We start from the raw sequence: 23,474 nt of genomic DNA, 5'->3' as shown, positions 1-23,474 counted from the left end.
TCTGAACCCGTGCATACTTCCTGACTCACCTTGCATGAGGATGGGCTACTCTGGATTTTACCAAAGAGTTCGTAGCCATCTTGGTGTTCATTTTGTCTTATTCTTGTGACTTCTGTTAGAGGCCCAACCTTCATTTAGTTGCATGCACAGTGTCTCCCCTTCCTTGTGCTCCAGTCATTACCCAAAGAAAACCAGAGTACAGACAGAAGAGGAACAGCTTAAAGTCTTCATGCTGTTCTCTGCGGCCAACTACCACATTTATATTTGTTATTTCACATTTCCCAGGACAGAAACTATACTGGCGATCATATTTTTTGGGGGTCCCAAGGTTATCTGTTGATATCATACTTTCCCTTACAAACCACTGTACCTTATCAGTTTCAGGAATCTTTCCGGTTCTAAGCAGGACACTAGTTATTGTTGATCAAGTGAAGTCCCCCAGAAAGGAATGATGGCACCTCTGTCTCCTGCTCTCCCACTTCAACAGGGTTGATTCATTCCTCTTCTCTGAACTGCCTAAAGAAGACTGTTCTGAAGAGAGTAATCATTACTCTGAATTGACTTGTGTGTTTTAATTTCTCTGTACCTGTATGGTATAGTATATTTATGTACAGTTAACTCTTGAACTGATACTTTTTATATTCGAATATTCATAAAGCTCAGCAGAACACGTGTTTGTGAATGAATGTTACTTACTTTTGTTGCTATTTTGTTTGCAATTTTAAATAAAAATACTAATTATAATTAAGCATTATACACCGCCTTGAACAATTTAGTTGAGAATTTTAGCTAACTTTATTTACTAATTTTTTTAGTCACTGAAAGTAATAACAATGAAATATGTAAACATAATGAAAGGAAAATATCTATGACTCAAGCTGCTATTGCTTGTAATGCAACAGAGACCACAAGGGTGCGCTGTTTAACAGTACAGCATTCTAATCTTTTCAGTTTTCTTTTTTTAAATTGGATATTTTATTTCTTTCCATTTCAAATGCTATCCCCTTTCCCAGTTTCTCCTCTGGAAGCACCCTATCCCATTCCCCCTGCCCCCTGCTTCTATGAGGGTGTTCACCCACCCACCCACCCACTCCCACCTCCCTTCCCTGGCATTCCCCTACACTGGGGCATCTAACTTTCCCAGGACCCAGGGCTTCTCCTTCCAATGATGCTAGACGATGCCATCTTTTGCTACATATGCAGCTGGAGTCATGGGTCCCTGCATGTGTACTCTTTGGTTGGTGGTTTAGTCCTTGGAAGCTCTAGGGATCTGGTTGGTTGATATATTGTTTGTTTGTTTGTTTGTTTGTTTTATGGGATCGCAAACCCCTTCAGCTCCTTCAGCCCTTTATCTAACTTCTCTATTAGGGTCTCCATGCTCAGTCCAATGGTTGGCTGTGAGCATCCACCTCTGTCTTTATCAGAGTCTGGCAGCCTTTCAGGAGACAGCTATATCAGGCTCCTGTCAGCAAGTACTTCTTGGCATCAGCAATAGTGTCTGGATTTGGTATCTGTATATGGAATGGATCCCCAGGTGGGGCAGTTTCTCTCTGGATGGCCTTTCCTTCAGTCTGTGCTCCACACTTTGTGTTCACGTTTCCTTTAGACAGGAACAATTCTGAGTTAAAAATTTGGAGATGAGTAGGTGGCCCCCACCCCCCAACTGGGGACCTTGCCTAATCTCTGGATATGGTCTCTACAGGTTCTCCCTCCCCTTTGTTGGGCATTTCAGCTAATGTCATCCCTATTGGGTCCTGGGAGCCTCTTGCCTTCCTGGCATCTGGGACTTGCTGGTAACTATCACCAGTTCCCCATCCCCCATTGCTACACACCTCTGTTCAAATTCCTGACCCTCTGTATATCATCCCTGTCTCCTCCCATACCTGATCCTGCTCCCCCTTTTCTCCCCTCCCCCTCCTCTTCCCCTCCCATGTCCCTCCCACCCTCTACCTCCATGAATATTTTGTTCCCCCTTCTAAGAAGGTCTGAAGCATCCACACTTTGGTCTTCCTTCTTCTTGAGCTTCATGTGGTCTGTGAATTGTATCTTGGGTATTCCGAGCTTTTACCATGTGTGTTCTTTTGTGACTGGGTTACCTCACTCAGGATGATATTTTCTAGTTCCATCCATTTGCCTATGAATTTCATGAAGTCATTGTTTTTAATAGCTGAATAGTGCTCCATTGTATAAATGTACAAAATTTTCTGTATCCATTCCTCTGTTGAAGGACATCTGGGTTCTTTCCAGCTTCTGGATACTATAAATAAGTCTGCTATGAACATAGTGGAGCATATGGCCTTGTTATATGTTGGAACATTTTTTGGGTATATGCCCAGGAGTGTTATAGTTGAGTTCTCAGGTATTACTATGTCCAGTCTTCCAAGGAACCTTCAGACTGATTTCCAGAGTGGTTGTACCAACTTGCAATCCCACCAACAATGGAGGAGTGTTCTTCTTTCTCTACAACCTAGCCAGCATCTGCTGTTACCTGAGTTTTTGATCTTAACCATTCTGACTGGCATGAGGTGGAATCTCAGGGTTGTTTTGATTTGCATTTCTAAGGATGTTGAACATTTCTTTAGGTACTTCTTGGCCATTCAATATTACTCAGTTGAGAATTCTTTGTTTACCTCTGTTCCCCATTTTTAATAGGGTTACTCTGGAGTCTAATTGTAGGATTGGTAAAGATCTTTTTCCAATCTGTTGGTTGCTGTTTTGACTTACTGACAGTGTCCTTTGCCTTACAGAAGCTTTGCAATTTTATGAGATCCCAGTTGTCGATTGTTGATCTTAGAGCATAAGCCATTGGTATTCTGTTCAGGAAATTTTCCTCAATGCCCATGTGTTTGAGACTCTTCCCCACTTTCTCTTCTAGTAGTTTCAGTGTATCTGGTTTTATGTGGAGGTCCTTGATCCACTTGGACTTAAGCTTTGTACAAGGAGATAAGAATGGATCAATTTGCATTCCATCTCCTAAGATGCTGAGAAAGCATTTGACAAAATTCAATTCAATTCATGATAAAAGTCCTAGAAAGATCAGGAATTCAAGGCCCATACCTAAACATAGTAAAAGCAGTAAACAGCCACCAGTAGCCAACATCAAACTAAATGGAGAGAAACTTGAAGCAATCCCACTAAAATCAGGGACTAGACAAGGCTGCCCACTCTCTCCCTACTTATTCAATATAGTACTCGAAGTCCTAGCCCGAGCAGTTGGACAACAAAAGGAGGTCAAAGGGGGATACAAATTGGAAAGGAAGAAGTCAGAATATCACTGTTTGTAGATGATATGATAGTATACTTAAGTGACCCCAAAAGTTCCACCAGAGAACCCCTAAGACTGATAAACAACTTCGGCAAAGTGACTGGATATAAAATTAACTCAGACAAATCAGTAGCCTTCCTTTTCTCAAAGGATAAACAGGCAGAGAAAGAAATTGGGGAAACAACACCCTTAACAATAGTCACAAATAATATAAAATACCTTTGTGTGACTCTACCCAAACAAGTGAAAGAACTTCAAGTCTCTGAAGAAAGAAATCTACTAAGACCTCAGAAGATGGAAAGATCACCCATGCTCATGGATTGGCAGGATTAACATACTAAAAATGGCCATCTTGCCAAAAGCAATCTACAGATTTAGTATAATCCCTATCAAAATTCCAACTCAGTTCTTCATAGAATTTGAGCAATTTGCAAATTAATTTGGAATAAATAAAAAATCTAGGATAGTGAAAACTATTCTCAACAATAAAAGAACTTCTGGGGGATTCACTATCCCTGATCTTAAGCTATATTACCGAGCAATAGTGATAAAAACTGTATGGTAGTGGTACACAGACAGGCTGGTAGATCGATGGAATAGAATAGAAGACCCAGAAATATCTCCACACCTCTATGGTCACTTGATCTTTGACAGAGGAGCTAAAACCATCCATTGGGGAAAAGATAGCTGGTTCAACTGGCAGTCGGCATGTAATCTTTTCAGTTTTACCCTAAAAAAAAAATAATAATAAAAGGTTGAAATGGTTATATTATGTTATACATTTCTTATTTTGTTTGGCAAATAGACTGAACAGTAAACTATAAAAATTAAATATTAGTAATATGAAAAATGTTTATGATCAACAATGTATTCATTTTAAGCTTCGGTTCATTTTGGTTCCCTTTAAAGCAGTCACTGGTCTTGTGATCCACTGTAGTCAGTGCTAACTTTAAACGTACCTGTTTTTGGAACGAAGAAAGCGTTGCCTATGTCTCTTCCACTTTTGGCTGTCTGTGTTTGACAACTTGCCTCATTCTTCTAGGGCATTTCTCAACCTTGGCAAGCTGTGATATTTGGGTAGTGATTTTTGGAACGTACAGTGGAATTATTCACATAGCTGGCTGCTGACTTTCACCCGATTTTGACAGTTGTTGTGTGTGCTCTTCCCGAAAGTGGTCCATTAAAGATCCAAGTTCTCAGACCCGTGTGGAATTTCTGCGTCTAACATTCCATCTAAAGGAGAAGTTTCACGGGAGCTCCATTTCAGAGCTAAACCCATCTTTCTTGTGTCCCTAAATTTTCCTGTACACTTTGCCATGATTTTCAGCCCCGTGCCATTTTCTCTGTATAGGGGAATGTATTATAGTCTGTGAAAGTGTTCGTTTCAAAATTAATTTCCAGTCAGAAATTTTCTACCAATTTTTTTTAGCATTATTTGAACATGTTGTCAAACAGACATTTTCTAGTGATTTAAAAATCTCCTCTGTGTTACAACGTATACGGTATTCAGCCTTTTTGTTTTGTTTTATATATGGGAACAGTAACTGTATTCCTATATGGAATGCTCGTAACCATATGCATAAGATTGCCAGCAAAATGACATTGACAACTCTTGAGATTAAGACTAAGGACAGAAATCGGAGTCCTATAGCCATTTGCTGTCTGTTGGGGACACATGTAGCAAAATCAGTAGTCAGAGGATGGCCTTTTCTCCATGAGTTGGCCTTTTAGTCTTATTCATGTTTCAACTGGAGAGTTATAAGAGTTATAAAAGAAATTGTTGGAAATCCCAACCCGTAGAACTCACAAACCTTGGGAGAATTTTTGACTCACCCATTTGGTGTAGCTTTATGGCTTAGAATTCCCGGCATACAACAGTAAATAACTTTCCCCAGCCGCTGGCATGGTGTGTAACCTCCTTGGGGTAGGTTTGGGTCGGGAAGCACAGTAAAGGGCTAATCTCTACTGAGCATTTCATTTGGTCTCGATGTGTGTGCTGCCACAGAAAACATTCAAATATTGAGAAACTGAGACGTCTTGCCATCTAATATTGTGCAAGTGAAACTTAATACCCAGAGTATTCGTTTTTCAATGGCTGACTCAATGTTTTAGGAATGCTTCGCGTGCCTCTTTTGCACAGTTTTATCGTTTTTATTTTCCTACATAGTTTGGTTTGAAAGCAGATGATATATACCCACCAAGTAAATAAACATTGTTTTTATTTCACTTGGTGAATTTTTTCCACTTATTTTATGCAGACAAATTAAGGTTGTATTCCCCGTTGTAATAGATTATGTCTTTGTACTCATTAAGAAATATTGCTCTTTCTGATTTTCTTTTCTTTCTTTCTTTCTTTCTTTCTTTCTTTCTTTCTTTTTTTGTCATGTAACACTTTTTTTTTCTTCCGCTCTCCTCTTGTATTCATTGTATGGAAAGTGGACCTCACACATAGTTCTACAGTTGCCTAGAAACTGTGGTTACCATGGCAGTTGCAGCTTGATATATGAGTACATCTGGCCCTGCTTCCAAAGCTATGAGTGGATTAATGCATCTGAGAAAAGTACCAGCACAGTATAATCTTTAGTCTTTGCCGTGCATAGCGCACGTCATTCTGTTGTAACTTTTCTAAGGTTTATTACAGCCATTAAAGCAGTGGTGCCTGCTTCTGTGTTTAGTTTTCATATTTCAGGCCAAGCTCTGCAAACAGCACTCCGTTAATCTACAGCCAAGCCCTCTGTCAATACTGCTTCAAACCCAAAAGTAAAGGGACCTGCTGATTATGCTTTATGCATTAAAGGAGAAGAATATTCAAAGAAGAAGAGCTTTACCACTTGTTGATTGAATACATGGTTCTCTTCTTTGTCTATCCGTGAGCAAAAAGCTGATGTCGCCTTTGGCTTTACACTGAGGTCATAGCAGAACACGGAAGTCACAGGTCCAAGGCTGACATAGCCTCTGTCCTAGTTCAGTGTTGGATGCTGCCTGAGTAGAGTTGCCCTTCTCTAGTCAGCAGCATGCACTGACAGAAGCCGGGTCAGAGGAAGCATAGCCGTGGTTATACGTGTGTCGGGAGGGTGCATATATGACCAAGCTTGCTTTCCAGGTTTGGCTTCATGTCTGGGCTGAACCGGAATGCCCCCAGTCTATTATTTTGGTTGCTGCTTGTCATTGGCATGGGTTCTAAGCTCAGCTAACCTGTAAGATGTTCTCCTCACCTGTCCCTAGAAACATGTCTGTCCAGTGTGTGAGGATTACGGGAACCATGACAGTCACATCTCTTCTTGTTTACTTTGGATCCTAGGCTCTACTTTCTTGTCCATATATGGTGGACTGCTGGGCTCAGTTCTCTTTGGGCTTAAAAGGATAAAGCCAAGATTGTTACTAATAGCCTTGATTATATAAATGTATTTCAGTGAGTGATGGGTGGGTAGGACTGAGGTAAATGCTGATTTGTCTCCAGAAGACGGATGTACAGGTCTGGCAAAGGCATAGCATAAGCTTTAAAATTTGTCTTTTTTTCTTTGCATGTGCGCACACACACACATGGAAACAGTGCACACAGACACACACACACACACACACACACACACACACACACACACACACACAGCCAGTGTGGATGTAAATGGGAAGCCACTAAACCCTCCACGTGTCTTGTGTCATCGTGGGCTCTCCTAGATAGTCTGTGGTGTTTTGATTCTCTGCTGTTTTCTTTCCATCAACTTTCCATACTCAGTGAACTTCTGCATTGCTGTGTTCTTCCCTCTGAGGAATAAAATTTTGCAACTCAATTTTCCAGAACCTTCCAGCTCTTACATTGCAAAACTAAGTAAGTCTGGCTTCTACCTGATGAAGCTCTCTGTAGTGTGGACCTTTGGACGGTGGTCACCAGGTCATGATGGCCGCTCCTATCGAATGATTCCTGACACCCAAAATATGATAGTAACATTGAAGAATTAATACCTGGCATCTTCCTGTCTGCACTTACTATAACACAGGAATCCACACAAGCACCTTGTGCTGCTACAAAGAAATGGAAGGCTTAGAGTGTGGGGAAAATGGGTTTACTGAGCTTATTAGCTGGAGGGTATACGTGTCACTATTAACTAATAATGAATTTTGTACAAGACACTTGATACAAACCTCGTGACTCCCTGGAGGGCCTTAACTTTAATTAGGAACAAAAAGTCACAAGCTAGCATGGCTCAAACTGCTAGATGATCTAACTCTAACTTACTGGCTCCTATCACAGTACTTACTTCAGACTAACGATAGGAGTGGTGCTAACATCGGCAGAGGAGATGACCGCTCTCACATGTAGTTGAAGAACTGCAGGCCCTGTGGCTGAGGTCTCCTGTCTCCTCCTGCTCAGCACAGCTGCTGGTACTTGATGGGTCACCTCTGCTTCCCCACCCCTTCACTGGGATATGTAACCTGAGTAAGACTTTCCATGCTATCAAGGCGGACTCTTAATACGGCCTTAACTAGAAAATAAGAGAATGGATCCTGTGCGCTATCAAGTTTTAGGTTCTCCCCTTACCCAGAGGAGATGTAATAGAGAGCTGAGAGTTTCTGTCAGAAGAATCAAAATCAAAAGAGCCTTTGGCAAAAGCTTTTCCCTATTTTACCTGGAAATAGTTCGTTTTTCAACTGCTTCAGTGACAAACAAGTGGCACATGTCTCCATCCAGTGTAAGGCCAGTTCTCTTTGCATGTGTTCATACAGCTGTAACAATTACGCATGAGAAAATAAACAGCAAAACCTCAAAAGGATGACCAGTGTGTTTTAGAATATACAACTGTCCTTTTTGTTTTTGATTCTTTTTTTAACTAGATATATTTCTTTACTTTCATTTCAAATGTTATTCCCTTTCCCTGTTTCCTGTCCATAAGCCCCCCTCCCTTACCCCTCCCCCATGTGGGTGTTTCCCCCATCCGCCCCACTTACCGCCCTCCTCACATTCCCCTGCACTGGGGGTCCAACCTTGGCAGGACCAAGGGCTTCCCCTTCCACTGGTGCCCCAACAAGGCCATCCTCTCCTACATATGCAGTTGGAGCCCTGGGTCAGTCCATGTGTAGACTTTGGGTAGTTGTTTACTCCCTGGGAGCTCTGGTTGGTTGGCATTGTTGCTCTTAGGGAGTTGCAAGAGCCTTCAACTCTTTCAGTCCTTCCTCTAATTCCCCCCTCCCCTTTTTTAAACTCCTCACTTTCATCATTGCTCATGTTTCACTTGCAGTTATATTGATTTTGTTACAGGAAAAAAAAAAAAAAACCTTGCTTACAGAGCTTACCTACTTTGCAAATCCAGTATCTCACATTTCTATATTCCATTAGTTAATAACATAATTATCTCCAAAATAATGACATTGAAAGCCAGCTTGTGTGTCTAAGTTGTAGAATTAACTTAGGGATCTTCCACCAAGAGTTAAAGCTCAACCATCAGTCATACATGAAGTTGGGACATATTCTTGGTCTATTTGCATAAGTCTGATGTCAATCATAAGATATTTAATAGATGTTATGCTGTCCAAAAGGTTAGCTGAGCATAATGTTAGTCTTTCCTAGAAGAAGAAAGTGTATTTTAAGATAAAAGATCATTTCAAGTGGTTAAATCCTCCCTAAACCCACCACTCCCTAAACGTGAGAATATTCTTAAAAGCAGATACAATCCTAGATTTCCTAATAGAACATTTAGCAACATGATCACAGTTGGGCTGTACTGTTTCTGTTCTTTAGGACGACTTTCTCCCTCCCCTGTCTTCTTACTGGTTCATGGAAGATTTACTGATTTCACTGCCCGTGTTATGGTGCACCCGTGTTAATATGTAAACTACTAACACCTCCAGCACCAGTCCTCAGCACTGCTGGGCACACTACTCCTTCTGCCTTTTGTTAGATGTCATGTCATTTGAGTAAGCGAGTGCTAATCTGGGCGTGGATTCAGATGGTGTCTACCATGTGTTCCCATCTGACCTTACCATGTTCTTTCACCAGCATGTCTATTTTTTCTTGTAATATTTCCCTTTTCACAGGTCATAAAGTTTGTGGGAGTGTGTTCTTGTTTCAGGTATAGGACTTACTAATAGTGCCCAGCCTTATCAGTGACGTTAACTAGAGCAAAGAACTGAGTAGCTAATGATTACCCAAGGCAGGTTCTCCTAGGGAGTTAGAAACCTTTTTTTTTTCCTGGTTTGAGAACCCTTCAGACTTAAAAATAATTAAATCTCACCCCTTCTTTTAAATGTTCTGCCATAATTTGACTGAAGAAAATGAATTTTGATACCAAAACTAAAGAATGTTAAGCAGTTCTTTCTAATTAGGCATGTTTATGAAATTGTTCAAGTGTCTATGCTATATGCACATTTATCTACTCATTGCCAAGAAGTAACAGACCAGTGTTGAGCCTTAATTATTACTGGAGTCCTTCATGGTGTGCTGAAGTGACAGTGGGGATTTTCAGGCAGTATGCCTGACATATGCATAACCCAAGCTCGAGTGCAGAACACAAGTACTGTTGAGTTTTAGAGTTGATTCTAAGACAGATTCTAGTAGGAGTCTATTTCCGCTCTCACCAAAGAGAGAAGATTTAAATGTGACCATTTCATATTGATACCCCCCTCTCTCACCTCAGTACCTATTATTTTCTTATTTACAAAATGATATTCACAGCCTGAAAGTAGACATCTATTGTAGTAGTGCCAGCTGATGTCTGTGTAGTATGTATGGGGTGCTAGGCCTTACTCTGTTGTACATGCATGATGTCATTTGGGTAACCCAGTCCCTTTCTGACATAGATACTTTTTGTGGTTAATGTGCTTACTTTTTGTACATGAGAAGGCTGAAGTTCCCAAGACAATAAATGACTTGTTTCCTGGCTGAAGCCCTGATACTGACTCCAAATCCTACTTGTTTGTAAATATTACAGTATTCCATCCTCAAAATTGATTGAGAACACTCAGTAAGCCTCTCTCCAGTTAAGATTCACACTCAGTGATAAATGATTTGAACCTTATCATGTGCATTTCTTAAGATACTACAGTAGTTCTGAATGTCTGTTTTCTAGTGTTTGATACTCTTGACTTTGGAGCCCCTCCAGTTCTACATGTCGCATATTTGACCTAAACATGTAGTAGTTTTCTTGGCTATGAGTTAGATAAGACATACTGAAGTCTTCTAATTCGCTTGCCCCTGCTTTTCCTGAAAACTTAGACCAAAGGATCTATTCAATAGATTAAAGACTTCTTCACAGTATAGGGCTCTAGGGTTTCACCATGTATTATATAGTGCTTTAGTCCACATAAAAGATCTTCACATTTGACTCTTGTGGCCTTACATTTCTTTGCTTGTATCTTGACTGTAGTTCTTTCCTGAGAAATCTCCTCATGGTAACCAACCACCTTTTGTCTCCGTGTTGTACAAGACAAATAAAACATATCAAGCTACTTTCCTAAAGCCTCACGTTAATCTCATTCATATGTCAAAATGAAACATGTATCCCTGTCACCGATTTACTGCCAATTACCTAAAGTCACAATTCTTATTTGTTCAAAATTCTGCCTTTGGACCATTTGTACCAATCCTTGGACTTTTATTTTGTCATTAAAGTTGGTAAGTTTTCATTACACTTACCACATAGACTGCGGTTATGATATGCCTTTAGGCCTAGCCTGGTGACTCAGTCACATTCTCCTCGAATGTCCACTTTCTTAGTACCTTTGCTTCAAATTGTATCCTCAGAAATGTGTGTTCCTGTTCACTTGCTCTGCAGGCTAAGGGGGTGGATTATACAGGATAAGGTTGTAGTAAAAGCCTTCCTAGGATGTCTGTGTTTTCCCCTTTAAATTGTCTTCATAAATTGTACTAGAGAGAGAGAGAGAGAGAGAGACAGAGACAGAGACAGAGACAGAGAGAGACAGAGACCCCACGTATTTATAAAACTGCAGTTCATTTCACTTTGATATGCTTTAAATTCCTTATCCCTAGAAATGTAAATATCAAGTTAAAAAAAACACAACCTTGCTTCTCAGACCTCCAGACTAATAAATGAATCTGTGGGTCTTCTGTCTTTGAGTTACAGATACGTTCACAGCACATTTGTGAGTCTGTATTTAGAACTCCCTCTTTTTTCCATTTCTGTACCCGCTGCTTTATTCCACTCCTGTACCCCAGGTTTGAGAGCTCTGACTCCAGCCACATACTTTTGCCTGAGAACATTCATGCCGTGACTGCTTTTATCAGGCGAAAGAACAGACCTGTCAGTGAGTGTTAGGATATGCAGCACAGAGGTGGAAAAATTTTTATTATACATCTCATGAAAGACATCAGTCAGAATTCTAGAAGCAGGGAACTAGGAGGCAAATCAGAGTTTCTATTGCTTCCTGTGTCTCTGCATTTACATATTGATCACCTACTGTATTCTCACTTATGAGTCAGGATAGCAGTGGAGTGGCATGCCACTAGGGCATTATCAAAATAATTCATCAAGAAATTACATCTAACACTGTCAGCCTTTGGGGGTAAATAGTTTACCTTTTAGAATTTGAGGCTTCTGTAATGATGTCCATATCAGTCCCTTTTTCCTGTATAACATGGTGTGTCTATCACCTTCATATTGCAGGTGAATTTCCATCAGTTGCTTATGCTTATTTGTTTTCTTTACTGAATCTTATTTTTCCTTTCCAAATGTCATCTGACATGTCACAAAGCATTTTGAAACAGGAGAGCCACATGAACATGTACCCATGGATATGCGTGTTAGATACAGTTATGGTCCTGATAGCGGTTCTGAGAGGAGTGTGTGTGTGTGTGTGTGTGTGTGTGTGTGTGTGTGTGGGAGAGAGAGAGAGAGAGAGAGAGAGAGAGAGAGAGAGAGAGAGAGAGAGAGAGAGAATATATGAATGAGAATGTGTGTGTGTGTTTCTGTGTGTGTGTGTTTCTGTGTGTGTTTCTCTCTCTCTCTTTCTCTCTGTGTGTGTGTGTGTGTGTGTGTGTGTGTGTGTGTGTATGTGTGTGTGTGTGTCCACCCATGAGCACAGGTATCTGTAGAGTCTGGTAGTGGGTATTGATTCCCTTGGGCTGCTGTTACACATACGGCAGTGGGATACCAGATGTTGGTGCTGAGAACTAAATTCCTATTCAGGAGCGGCACATTCTCTCAACTGATGAGCCATTTCTCTGATCCCCCTACAGCTTCTCACAGTTATCTTCTATGACGGTTAGGTTTTTGTAAACAGGGTTGGTGGGGTTTTTTTGCTGCTGTTGTTTTGTTGTTTTTGTTTTGTTTTGTTTTGCTTTTGCTTTGAACAGCCTGGTGACTGTTCCAGGCTCTGCCTTCTGAGCACCATAGACAAAAAGGACTGCCTGCCAAACCTTCCCTTGACTGACATAAGGAAAATTATTGAGTGGAAGATTGAAAACACAGTAGAAGGCTTCTTTAACTTTATATTCCACTGAAAGTGGTATTCAAACAGGACCAGATCCTGTGCTTTATGTTCTGCTGTTTGTCACAGAAGCTCCTTGAATTATTTCACAAGTCCATTAAGGATGCACTTGCCTGCCCTCCCAAGGGGTCTGATCACAATGGTTAATCAGATTTGACATTAGTGATTTGGAATCCAAATGTGGGCTGTGCTGTGCATTGTAGCTCCTTCCTTGAATGGTTATGGAGAGGTCTGAAGAGTTCTGGAGGAAGGAGCAGAGTGTTTGGTAAGGACTGGCTTAGGTTTGGCTGCAGGTATTTTACCAAGTGCTATCCAAGTTTAACTGTTCACCTCGTCAGAGGTCATTATGGAGCGATGCTGTCCTATCTATCCCCTTTGTAAAGGGAGTAAGTGGGTAGAGAGAAGTTTGTAGCTGAGTGTGTGCTGCTGTAGATCTCATGGCTTGCGCCCCATGAGATGTATTCTTTACATCCTGATGCAGGGGCTAAATCAAACTTTCTTTTTCTTGCCTGTGGAAGAGGCAAGAATACTCTGGAAAAGTATTTTAAAAGTATGAAATAATAAATTTGTTAAATTTTTCTTAATAGCACAGTACAAGCATGAAAATTTCCTATGAAGCTGGGTAGCGGCGGCACACACCTTTAATCCCAGGTCTTGGGAGGGCAGAGACATGCAGATATCTGCATTTGAAGCTAGTGCTTGGTTTGCAGAATTGGTTCCAGGACAGGTAGAGCTACACAGAGCAATCTTTTCTTTTGTGCCAGCTTCTCCCTTATAAAAAAAAAAAAAGATAAAATTCCTTTGAATTAGTTCACTACTCTTTAACGTACCTAATTGTTTTGTAAAATTAGATTGACTCAGGATAACATGCATTCCTAGTTCAAGTTCACCTCAGCTTCTTATAATTATAAAACTTCTATGAACCAGACATTGCTGTTGAAATACAGCAGTAGGCAGAATCGAAAAAGAAATTTCTGTACCTTTTTAGTCTTTTGGGGACCAAGTAACAACATCAAACAATTAAGCCAGCTCTGTCGTATGCTAGAAACCTATGAGATGCTGGTCTAAGAGCATCAATCTGACAGCAGGTGGGAGCTGTTGGGAGTCGGGGAATTAATGGAGGAGGTACCTTATGAGAAATAAATAACAGAATACCAGAAGAGAGTTTTAGGCTCAGAGAACGCCAAGGTTCTCCATTTAGAGGTGGAGACAGTAAGAAGACAGTGTGGTGAGAAGGAAAGCGTAGCAGATGCAAGTCAAACATCCTTGGAGTAGGAAATGCAGGGGTCTTGGAGCCATAGTATCGCTCAGAATATTTTCAGAAGTCATTAGTGGGTTTTGAGTGAAGTAGCTTATGGTAGTGTGCACCTTAAGAAGAAAGTGCCTGTTTATTGATGTGCTAAGAAAAGTGTAGAGAAATCAATGTCAATTTAGAAGGGTCTCAAGATTCAGAGTAGAAGCCATGTGGGTGGAAGTTAAGGGAAGAGCTGGCAGATGAGAGTAGTGTGGGTAGAGAGAACAGATGAGGGAAGACTGAAGGTTTTCTCTTGGCTGAGACTTGTGGGGATCGGGAGGAAGACAGTGCTTTGGTGAAGAAGAAAAAGCAGTGGTTATCAAGAGCTCAGGTTTAGTCAGGCTAACACGAAGTATCCTTAGACACTTAGTGGAGATAGAAGAGGGGTCTGGGAGGGAGATAGGAGTTTTGGATCCATTATTACATTACTATGTAAGGAATACTTAAAATCAAGAGAACGTTGAGCTTCCCCAGAGAGGGGGGAAACATGAACATATACTGTGGGATCATCAGGAGATGAATAGTAATGGTCAGCCACATTGTGTAACTAGAGTGTGGGACTATGGAGAGGAAGGAGTATTGATCCTAGGAGTAAGAAGTTTGAATAGCAATGGTCACCTATGCTTAGTGCTGTATAGCTTAAATCATGGAGCCTAATAAGTGACTATTACATATTTGTGGTCAAGTTTGGTAAAGTATTAATGAATCTGAGGTTTAGAAAAACTTAGCAGGACTCCAATAGAAAATAAGAGATTCAAACTCCATACAACTCTGTGAAGCTGTTTGCTTAAAATGGCAGTAGCAGAGCAGATGAGGAAGTTGGTTAGGAGGCAGCAGCCAGCCTCTTGAGAAATGCTTGTCTTAGGGTTTGCTGACAGTTACCTGATATGGGGCAGGAGGGTCTGCTTGTGCAATGCGGCCTCAAAGGATCTGTCTCTGAGATGTGTGTATACATGCGCACACACACACACACACACACACACACACACACACACACACACACACACACACACACACGTTGCAAGTTACCTTCTGATCTTCATATCTGCAAGGTCTCACATATCTATGTATGGGACAGCCACAGATACACAAACACACGCACATACATATACACACACATACCCATACATCTGAGCATACTAATAAGTGTAAAAAATTTAAAGCATTTATTTAATCTATATTTTGATATGAAAACATACATGAAAAATGTAAAAAAATCTACATTTGACATGGAAATGGGAAGGAAAGTATAAGGAATGGTGAAGGGTGTGTGTGTGTGTGTGTGTGTGTGTGTGTGTGTGTGTGTCTTTTATAGTTATAAAACTTCCATGATATATTTTTGTGATTTTCATCATTTTATTTTTTAATTAGCATATGAGGTATTAGATAAAATTATGAAATTGTTGAATACAATGTGTTTTAGTTTATTCTCCTCCCCTTATTTCACGTTCTTTTGTCTTCTTCACCTTATGCCCTCCTTCCCATTCTCCTTTCATTTCCATGTTACATGTAGATGTTTTTTTATTTTTTATACTGAAAAACATAGATTGAATGAGCTCTTTAAATTTCTCTTTACCTTTATTTGTGTATGTGCACACGTGTGTGTGTGTGTGTGCATGTATATGCATTCTTGAGTGCCTGTCCCACATACAGATGTGTGCTACATTGCACATGAGGAGGTCAGAAGACAACTTTGCAAATGTTAGTTGCAGGAGGCCAGCCCTAGCTGTTGTTCTTTCCTGGTTCCTCTTGAGGCAGTGGTCTTGTGAGATTTAGGTTGCTGTTTAAAATAAGACATTTCTCTATCTTAAGTCTAAGCCACTTTGCTCCTATAGCTGACCTGCCTGAGTTCGTTTGAGGCCAGAAACTGCAGTCTCTGCTGTTTTTAGTACCTCATAGGAAACAAGCAGGGCATTAAGTAAAAGATTTATTGCTAGAGCCTTTTTCATCTTGTGTCCAGGTGACTCTTGCTTGTCAGGCTAGGGGGAGGTTTGGGCCAATAAACTTCTATTGAACCAGGAGAAGAAAGTCACCCTTGCAGAAGGAAAACTTAACACAAGCAAATATGGATAAACTCATATACAAATATATGCTTACATATTCATACATCTCCATTTAAACCACTTGGGTCAAGCTTACATGCTTATCTCATAATTACATACTTACACACACATCCATATGTATGTATGTATATGGGGCAAAAGACCAAGTGTCAGTGCAGAAAGAACTCACTCACTCTGGATGAAAAATGAGCTTCAATATTTATTGCATAGAGAAAGGAAAAGCTTCTACCCTCTTGTTGCTAAATGAAGTTTGTAAGAAGAAAGCTGTTTTCTTTAGAAAGACTAAGCCTGCTTTGCTATTTGAAAAGACCTGTTTTGTTGCATGGTGAAAAGAAGCCTGCCTGCTCCTTCTGCTCTATCTGTAGCTTCTTCTTTTTGTCTCTTTCCCTCCTCATTCTGTGTATTGTTCTCTTAATTTTTTAAGTTGCCTTATGGTTTAAGTTATTCTACTCTGCATTCTCCTTCTAATGTTATTCTCTTCTCCTGCTCTGACATAACAATGCCCTTGCTCCTAATACTATTTCTATGAATCCTTTGCCTACTAATGTGATCTTTCTTAGTCTTTTGAACATTTTCTAGAATAGATAACATTGTTTATCCAAGCATCTCACCCCCCTTTAACAAAAGTTTACTATAAGTTTAAACATAAATTCAAATCATAAATTGAGTAAGTTTACAAGAGAGATGCTTACGTGCATATCTATTAAGAGTAATTATCTGGCTAAACATTCATCATCTGTCACTAGCTCTATAGGTTCATGGATAATTAAAGACCATGACTAAGTTATCATTGAAGTTTTGTATAGATAAACCCAGTCAATATTGTATCTTCTGTCCTTGCACCTATAGTAAATTCTCAGTTCCCTTTTTATGACCTTTGGTTAATTGTTTTACAACCTCTTGGAATGTGCTCTAAGTTATAGATGCCTGCTTGGTATCTCAGAAGCAATTATCTCATGACATTGAAGACTGGCAGAGTTCTCAGTACAGTTTTGACATCAGAAAGTATTCGATAGCAGTCCTATAATAAAAGAGCTTAATTATTACTAATATCATTTTAGGAATTCTTATAGGATCATCATTAAGAATTAAATCACCTATTTGCCTATACAGCATTACTACAAGACCATACATCTTGTAGAGATCTACTCAAAAGGGTAGGCCAATACCTAGAGATTATTAGACATATTTAATAAAAACAGGAAAAGCATATTAATAGCAGGAATCTTTCCTAAAATCAGATCTCCTCAGCCTTGCCTAAAGAAGCAATTCTGTCATTAACTTCAAAAGTCCATGGCAGAATCATCTCAAGAAGCAGCTAGTCTCTCTTTTCCTCATATAGGTCCCAGGAATCTAGCAAGTCATCAGGTTTGTCAAGTAAAAGCCCTTACCAATTGAGCCATCTTTGGACCCTAAGTCAGCCCTTAATACAAGGTTACTTTCCCTTCCCTTACCACTGGGGGATGATGGGGGAGCATGTGCATGTACATGCCGGCATGCTCGGGGAGGCCAGGGGTTATTATTAGGTATCTTCCTCTATTGCTCTCCACCTTAATTTTTTTTTTTTGATACAGGGTCTCTCACTGAATCTTAAGCTTACCAATTGATTTGACGGGTTGCCCAGTGAGACTGTGATTCACCTTTATTCCACTGCCCAGCCTTATACACACTGGCTTTACAGACATAGGACACTTTGAGTGGGTTTTAAGCTGGATGCCAGGGATCCAAACTTAATACCGCATGCTTATTGAGCAACCCCTACCCTTTGATCCTACCCTACCCTTTGATCTCCCCAGCTCCTTCTGTATTGTCCTTTGCATCCAATACTTTCTCCAGAGTTTTCCTCAAATGTTAGCTTTCGATTGTGTCATTTCAAAGTCTTATACACTGTAGTTTGTTGTTTGTGTGTCAATTCCATTCTAGGCAAAATTTTTTTAGAAGTGCCATTTTGTTTGTTTGTTTATGTATTCATTCTCTAATCTACAATCTATACATGACAGATGCTTCCTAAATATTTTGAATGAATGGCTGTTATGCTCTGTTTTAGTATTTGATATATTTTCGACAGAGGTCAGGGCCATCCTGAAGTTTGTGTTTGATTGCTTAATGTATAATTGTTTGGCCATTTTGTTTTCTACAGAGTTCCTCTGAAGGATTCATGGTGAGGACAGGATCACTGCAACTCAGTGGCAGTACATCAGTAGGAACTTCATCTCTTAAGAGAACGAAGCGAAAAGCACCTGCCCCACCTTCGAAACCCTCCCTGACTGAGACCGATGAAGGGAGCTCTGCGGCTGCTCATGGTATTCTCCTGGGAGCAGTACAATGGCTTGGGGTTTGTGTTTTAGTGCAGTCAGTGAAAAGTGTAGTGCAGTGGGAGTCATGACTTGTCTTTTTCCCCTCATTTAGACAGGCTCTCCCTATATGCCCTTGGCTGGTCTAGAACTCCCTAATCAGACCAGGATAGCCTCAGACTCACATTGATCTATTTGCTTCTGACTCTGAGTGCTGGGATTTAATGCATGAACTTAGAGATATACTCTTTGTCTGTCTCTCTCTATCTCTGTCTGTCTGTCTCTCATATCTATCTATCTATCTATCTATCTATCTATCTATCTATCTATCATCTGTCTATCTATGTGAAACTAATGCCATTAGGCCTTTAAAATGGTCTGATTATTCTTATGTAACTGCTTTTGAAAAATTTGCAACAAAAAATGACAAAATTATATACCTTGATTATTATAATGGGCACACGAACAGTATACAGATTTAGTCAGAAAGATACTGCCAATCCGTGATTGACTACATAGGAATGGGGATGGAGATAGAACTTACTCATTATACAACTGGACTGTAAAGTGCCCTAGTAAGTTTAGGTTCATCTTTCCTGGATTAAGTAAAAGCAGAAAATTCCACAGGAGTTGTTTCTTTTCTGGGTGTGATTTTTTTTTTTAATCAGTTGTCTTGGATCTTTCAGGCCTACCTTTGGAGGATGGGATTGTTCCAGACAGCATTTCAGAAGTGAGCTCTCCTGAGGGTATGTCCAGCCCAGGTATGACCCCTTCACCCCACACTGAAATTGTGAAGGAAAGAAATGCCTTTAGAGTAGAGAAATGAAACAGATTGGAATGTTCCTTGTACTGAGATTTGAATTCTTTCTACAGAGTTGTTCTACAGAGAATCCTTTGTGCCCCCCTCTCCCAGCCCCCACCCCCCACCAAGGAATAGACACTGGGATAAGAAACTGTCAGAAATCAGAATTTCAGTTCTGAAATTGGACCCCAAGTGATTTCTCTATTTGGTTTCTTGTTCTTCCTTATGTACTCTCTACTGAACGGTTAGCAGCCTTCCTCTAGTTAATGACACACCCCAGTGGGATGATTCATTGGTATGTTTCAAAGACTTAACATTAAGCACGATCTCTTTCAGCAACTGCTTCACTTATGAAGTCAGCTTTCATGTGTTCCCCTCTTTAAAAAGAATTTCACTCAAATGTACTTTCTACCACACAGCTCTCACTGTGGATTCTCCCAAGGAAATGAAGTTAAAAAACAAAACAAAACAAAACAAAGACTTGATCTGTTTTTAATTATTTCAATAGTAGCTACTTAGAAGCTTTTGTAAGAATAAATACAAGCAGAGTGTAGTGGTACAAATCCATAAATGCAGCACTTGGGAGGTTGAGGCCAGCCTGCTTTAAGAGGGAAAAATATTAAAAATGTCATACTCTTAGTACATTAGCATGGCGATAATTTGTAAGTGTCAATGTTGGCCACATATGAGTACCTGGATTATACTGCTTATATTCACAGAGACGGCCAAGTCTAGGGACAGCTTACCTTTATTCTTGACTCTCACGTGGTACTTAGAAGTTTGGGATTTTAAGTTGAAAAAGAATCTCCTGTTTATAGTATTAAAATATTGCCATTAGATAAGTAGTTATGCTTTTTTCCCCCCTTAAGCAGGCTCTACAATTCATTCCATCCCATCCCAACTCATCTACAACCATCTCAGTCCACACAGGGAACTTATTAAGATAATGTTGCCAACATAAAATACACACAGGAATGAGAAAGTTTTAAAGTTTCTGAGAGGCAGCCATGCTACTCTGACTTTGACTGATTTCTAGATCTTGCTACCTTTTTAGGGCTATTTTTTGGTATATGTGAGCTCGCAGCACTGGTCCCACCACGTTTGGATGTGTGCTTGCTTTGTTTTAACTTTCTTTTCTAAGTGCCATTTTTACAGACTCTACTTCTTTGACAGAGGGCCCGGGGTTCCTAAGCCAGGAAGAGTGCTCTGTGCCCAAGCCAATGGATGAAATCTCTGAGGGCCCTGGAACTCCAGAGGCAGCTGTAGCTTCCATGACCTGTAGGTGCTCAGGCTGGAACTGGCTGGGGCTTTGTATACGACATGGAGTATAGATCAGATTGCTCATTACACACTGAAAAAATGTTTCATAAGTAAATATGCGCCCAGTTTCTCTTTCCCTTGAAGTTTTACCTAGGCTTGAAATGTACTGTTTTCCTGAACCATCTAAACAAGCAGCCAAGTAGAGAGAAGTCACTCGATGGCTCTAGGGACCGCTTCTGCTTGTTTTGGGCTTTCTGCCATTCTCAAGGGCTGCTTGATCTTTATTATTCTCAATGAATAGTGAATATGTAAGAGAATATTTATGCTGAGAATATTTAAACTTATTCTCTACTGAACTCTACCCATTTGCTATGTGGCTTATTTTCTCTAACATATTCTCAGATGCTTTTCCTGTTTTAAAAGTAGAACTATTTTGTTCGAAGATAGCACAGTATTATAATTGTATGACACTTGGATCTCCTCATAAATTTACTCATCTTTTATTGTTATTTTGCCTTCTTTTTTTTTTTTTTTTTTTTTGAGCTGAGGACAGAACCCAGGGCCTTGCGCTTGCTAGGCAAGCACTTTACCACTGAGCTAAACCCCCAACTCCTTACTCATCTTTTAAAACTCAAAAAAATAAAGCCCTTTATTCTTTCAACCTAGTCACCTACAATTAGTATACTGTCTCATGCTCCTTGTAATAATGCAAAATTGTTTGAGAACTTTGGCGAATAGTCTGATGAGGATTTGGGGGTGGGTAGATGTAGACTATTGTCTGTATGCAGGTGAAGACAGGCACAAGATAAGGCAAGGCCTGTGATTGGGCAGCGACAAAGTAAGACAGGAGAGAGGAGAAAGAAAGAGGAACCAAGATGGAGGCAGAGGACGGCCCAGATCTGTGTGACCTTAAATGGCCGCAGGTAGTTATGAATATTTCATAAGGGATGGATTCTTATAGGACTATTTATCTTATCTAGGTTAAACAGTTTATATCATTACCAATTGGTTGTGAGTTTATTGTGTGGACCTTTTATGGATTGAGAATTTAAGACATAAATCTGATTGCTAAATTACAAGCTTATTGAGTTTTGATTTTAACGGGTTACTGGGAGTTGAGACTATAACGGAAGGGGGTAGTTGCTGGGGATACGCACAGAGTCAGCAGTCAGAGAGCCTTAAGATAGGCGATCTCTGTATGAAACTGGTGTGGGCAGGGGCTGGCCTTGGGAAGTAGAGATTGCTTCTGGGCTCAGAGAGTAGCTATAGGCAGGGTGGGATGGAGATTGGGAGCTTAGCGGTTGAGACGCTTTGCTGATTGAAATGAAAATACCCCGCAGATGCCATGTGGCCCCGCCAGTGCCAGCATTAATGTGGGATGGTAGAATAATTAAGCCATACAGAGATGACCCTCATGCTTTTTGCTAAGGGAGAGATCTCCCCATGTGCTATAGTGTAGTCTTTGACAGGGTATTTAAAGATGAAATGTATACATGCACTTCCTATAGGACTCAAGAAACCTTGCCCATGGGTATTTTTTCATGGAAAACGAAAGCTGGAGTACACACAGAGTGTGCAGCGTGACAGCTTCTCTCATGCTCATTGCCTGCAAAGGGGAAAATGCTCAACGGTTTCTAAACCGTAAATCAGAATTAAGGTGTAACCCATCTGCCCACACAGTGCAGTGCTGACTAGAAAGGGAAGCGTGTTTAGGATCGACTTAAGAAAATGGTATTTACCAGAGGCATAGTATCTGTCAAGCAAGTTTTACATTTTGATAACTTGGAAAAATGTGATATTTGAAAAGACAAGCTTAAATGTTAAGTTTAATAGCTTCGTAAGTCAAAGTCCGCAAGCAAACACTTCCTTTAAAATACTAGTTGCGTTTCAAATTCATGTGTTTCCATTTTATTTAAATTCTAGTTCCTTAGCAATTTTTTTTTTTTGAGTAGCCAACTTTTTATGAGGGAAATAGTTAACAGTACTAACTACTAGCACTTTTTTATTTCATGCTTCCTTCCTCCTCCCGCCTCCTTCCTCCTCCTTCCTCCTCCCGCCTCCTCTTTTTTCTTTCTTTCTTTTTTTTTTTCTTTCTTTTTTTTTTGAGACAGGATCTGCTCTGTAGCCTGGGGGAGACATACCTACCTCTGCCTTTAGAGTACCGGGATTAAAGGGTGTGCACCATGCTTGATGTTAATTTTGTTTTTATTTTGACTTTTTTTTTTTTGTTTTGTTTGAAGAGGGTGTGGCTGTATTGCTCACTTTAGACTAAAATTCTTAGCAGGAGTCATTCTGTTGGCTTAGTTTGCCCAGGAGCCATATTTACTTCTTCCTTCCCTTTTTTTTTTCTTTTCATTCAGATTGATTGATTGATTGAGACAGGTTCTCTCTGTAGTTGTCCTGGAACTCACTGTAGACCAGGCTGGTATTAAACTCATAGAGATCCGCTTGTCTTTGCCTCCCGGGTGCTGGGATTAAAGTTGTTTGCTACTACCGCTGCCTCGTATTATTTCTCAGAGATCAAAAGTTAACACACTCTCTGGTTTGTTAGAGCATTCTCATGGTCTGACCACTGTAGCCAGTGAAATATGACCTTAGTGCCCTCCCTCAAGGTAAAGCTAAATGCATTCAGATGCTGTTATGTGAATGGAGATGATTAATTTGTTTAAGCAGAAATCAAAACCTTGTGTATACTTTGGCTTTCACAGTTACTCTTGGCAAGAATATGAGCACTTAGCTGCTAGAATGTTTCTCTCTCTCCCTCTCTCTCTCTCTCTCTCTCTCTCTCTCTCTCTCTCTCTTCTCCTCCTCCTCCTCCCTGCTTCCCTTAGTCTCTTCCTTCCTCCCTCCCTTCCTCCCTCCCTTTCCCCCTCCCCCACCCCCTCTGTCAGTGCTAGTGTTACTGAGACAGTTTACAGACAAACTAATAGGCAATACAAAAATCTCACATATTATTAATTTGAATTTTAAGTTGTTAATTTGTTTAATGCACATTATTATGTGACTATAAATTACCTAACCAAAGGTTTCATTTGTAAATGCAATTATGTGAAGT

At 40.2% G+C, this 23,474-nt stretch overlaps 1 protein-coding gene and 1 long non-coding RNA gene across 14 annotated transcripts in view; one reads left to right on the top strand and one right to left on the bottom strand.

The window, feature by feature from the left end:
• The window catches only part of Cobll1 (cordon-bleu WH2 repeat protein-like 1), a 163,476-nt gene that overhangs the window by 117,046 nt on the left and 22,956 nt on the right, over nt 1-23,474 (top strand). For 7 of the 13 annotated variants that reach the window (XM_039106330.2, XM_039106329.2, XM_063283618.1 and 4 more), the window contains 3 exons: nt 18,204-18,366; nt 19,044-19,118; nt 20,333-20,437. In XM_039106330.2, coding sequence (XP_038962258.1) covers nt 18,204-18,366; nt 19,044-19,118; nt 20,333-20,437 — 343 coding nt within the window. The remainder of the gene's footprint in view (nt 1-18,203; nt 18,367-19,043; nt 19,119-20,332; nt 20,438-23,474) is intronic. The other 6 variants (XM_063283623.1, XM_039106333.2, XM_063283621.1 and 3 more) reach the window with 2 other exon arrangements.
• Nucleotides 1,956-14,514, bottom strand: LOC120101557 (uncharacterized). The gene is made up of 3 exons (XR_005502176.2): nt 13,346-14,514; nt 7,894-7,990; nt 1,956-3,995 (listed from the first exon to the last, which is right to left on the bottom strand). It is a non-coding gene; the product is annotated as an uncharacterized LOC120101557 (long non-coding RNA).

The sequence above is a fragment of the Rattus norvegicus genome, chromosome 3 (genome assembly GCF_036323735.1).
Source record: "Rattus norvegicus strain BN/NHsdMcwi chromosome 3, GRCr8, whole genome shotgun sequence".
Lineage (NCBI taxonomy): Eukaryota > Metazoa > Chordata > Mammalia > Rodentia > Muridae > Rattus > Rattus norvegicus.
Note: the sequence above shows the minus strand (reverse complement) of the source record. Positions and strands in the feature narration are given on the sequence as shown.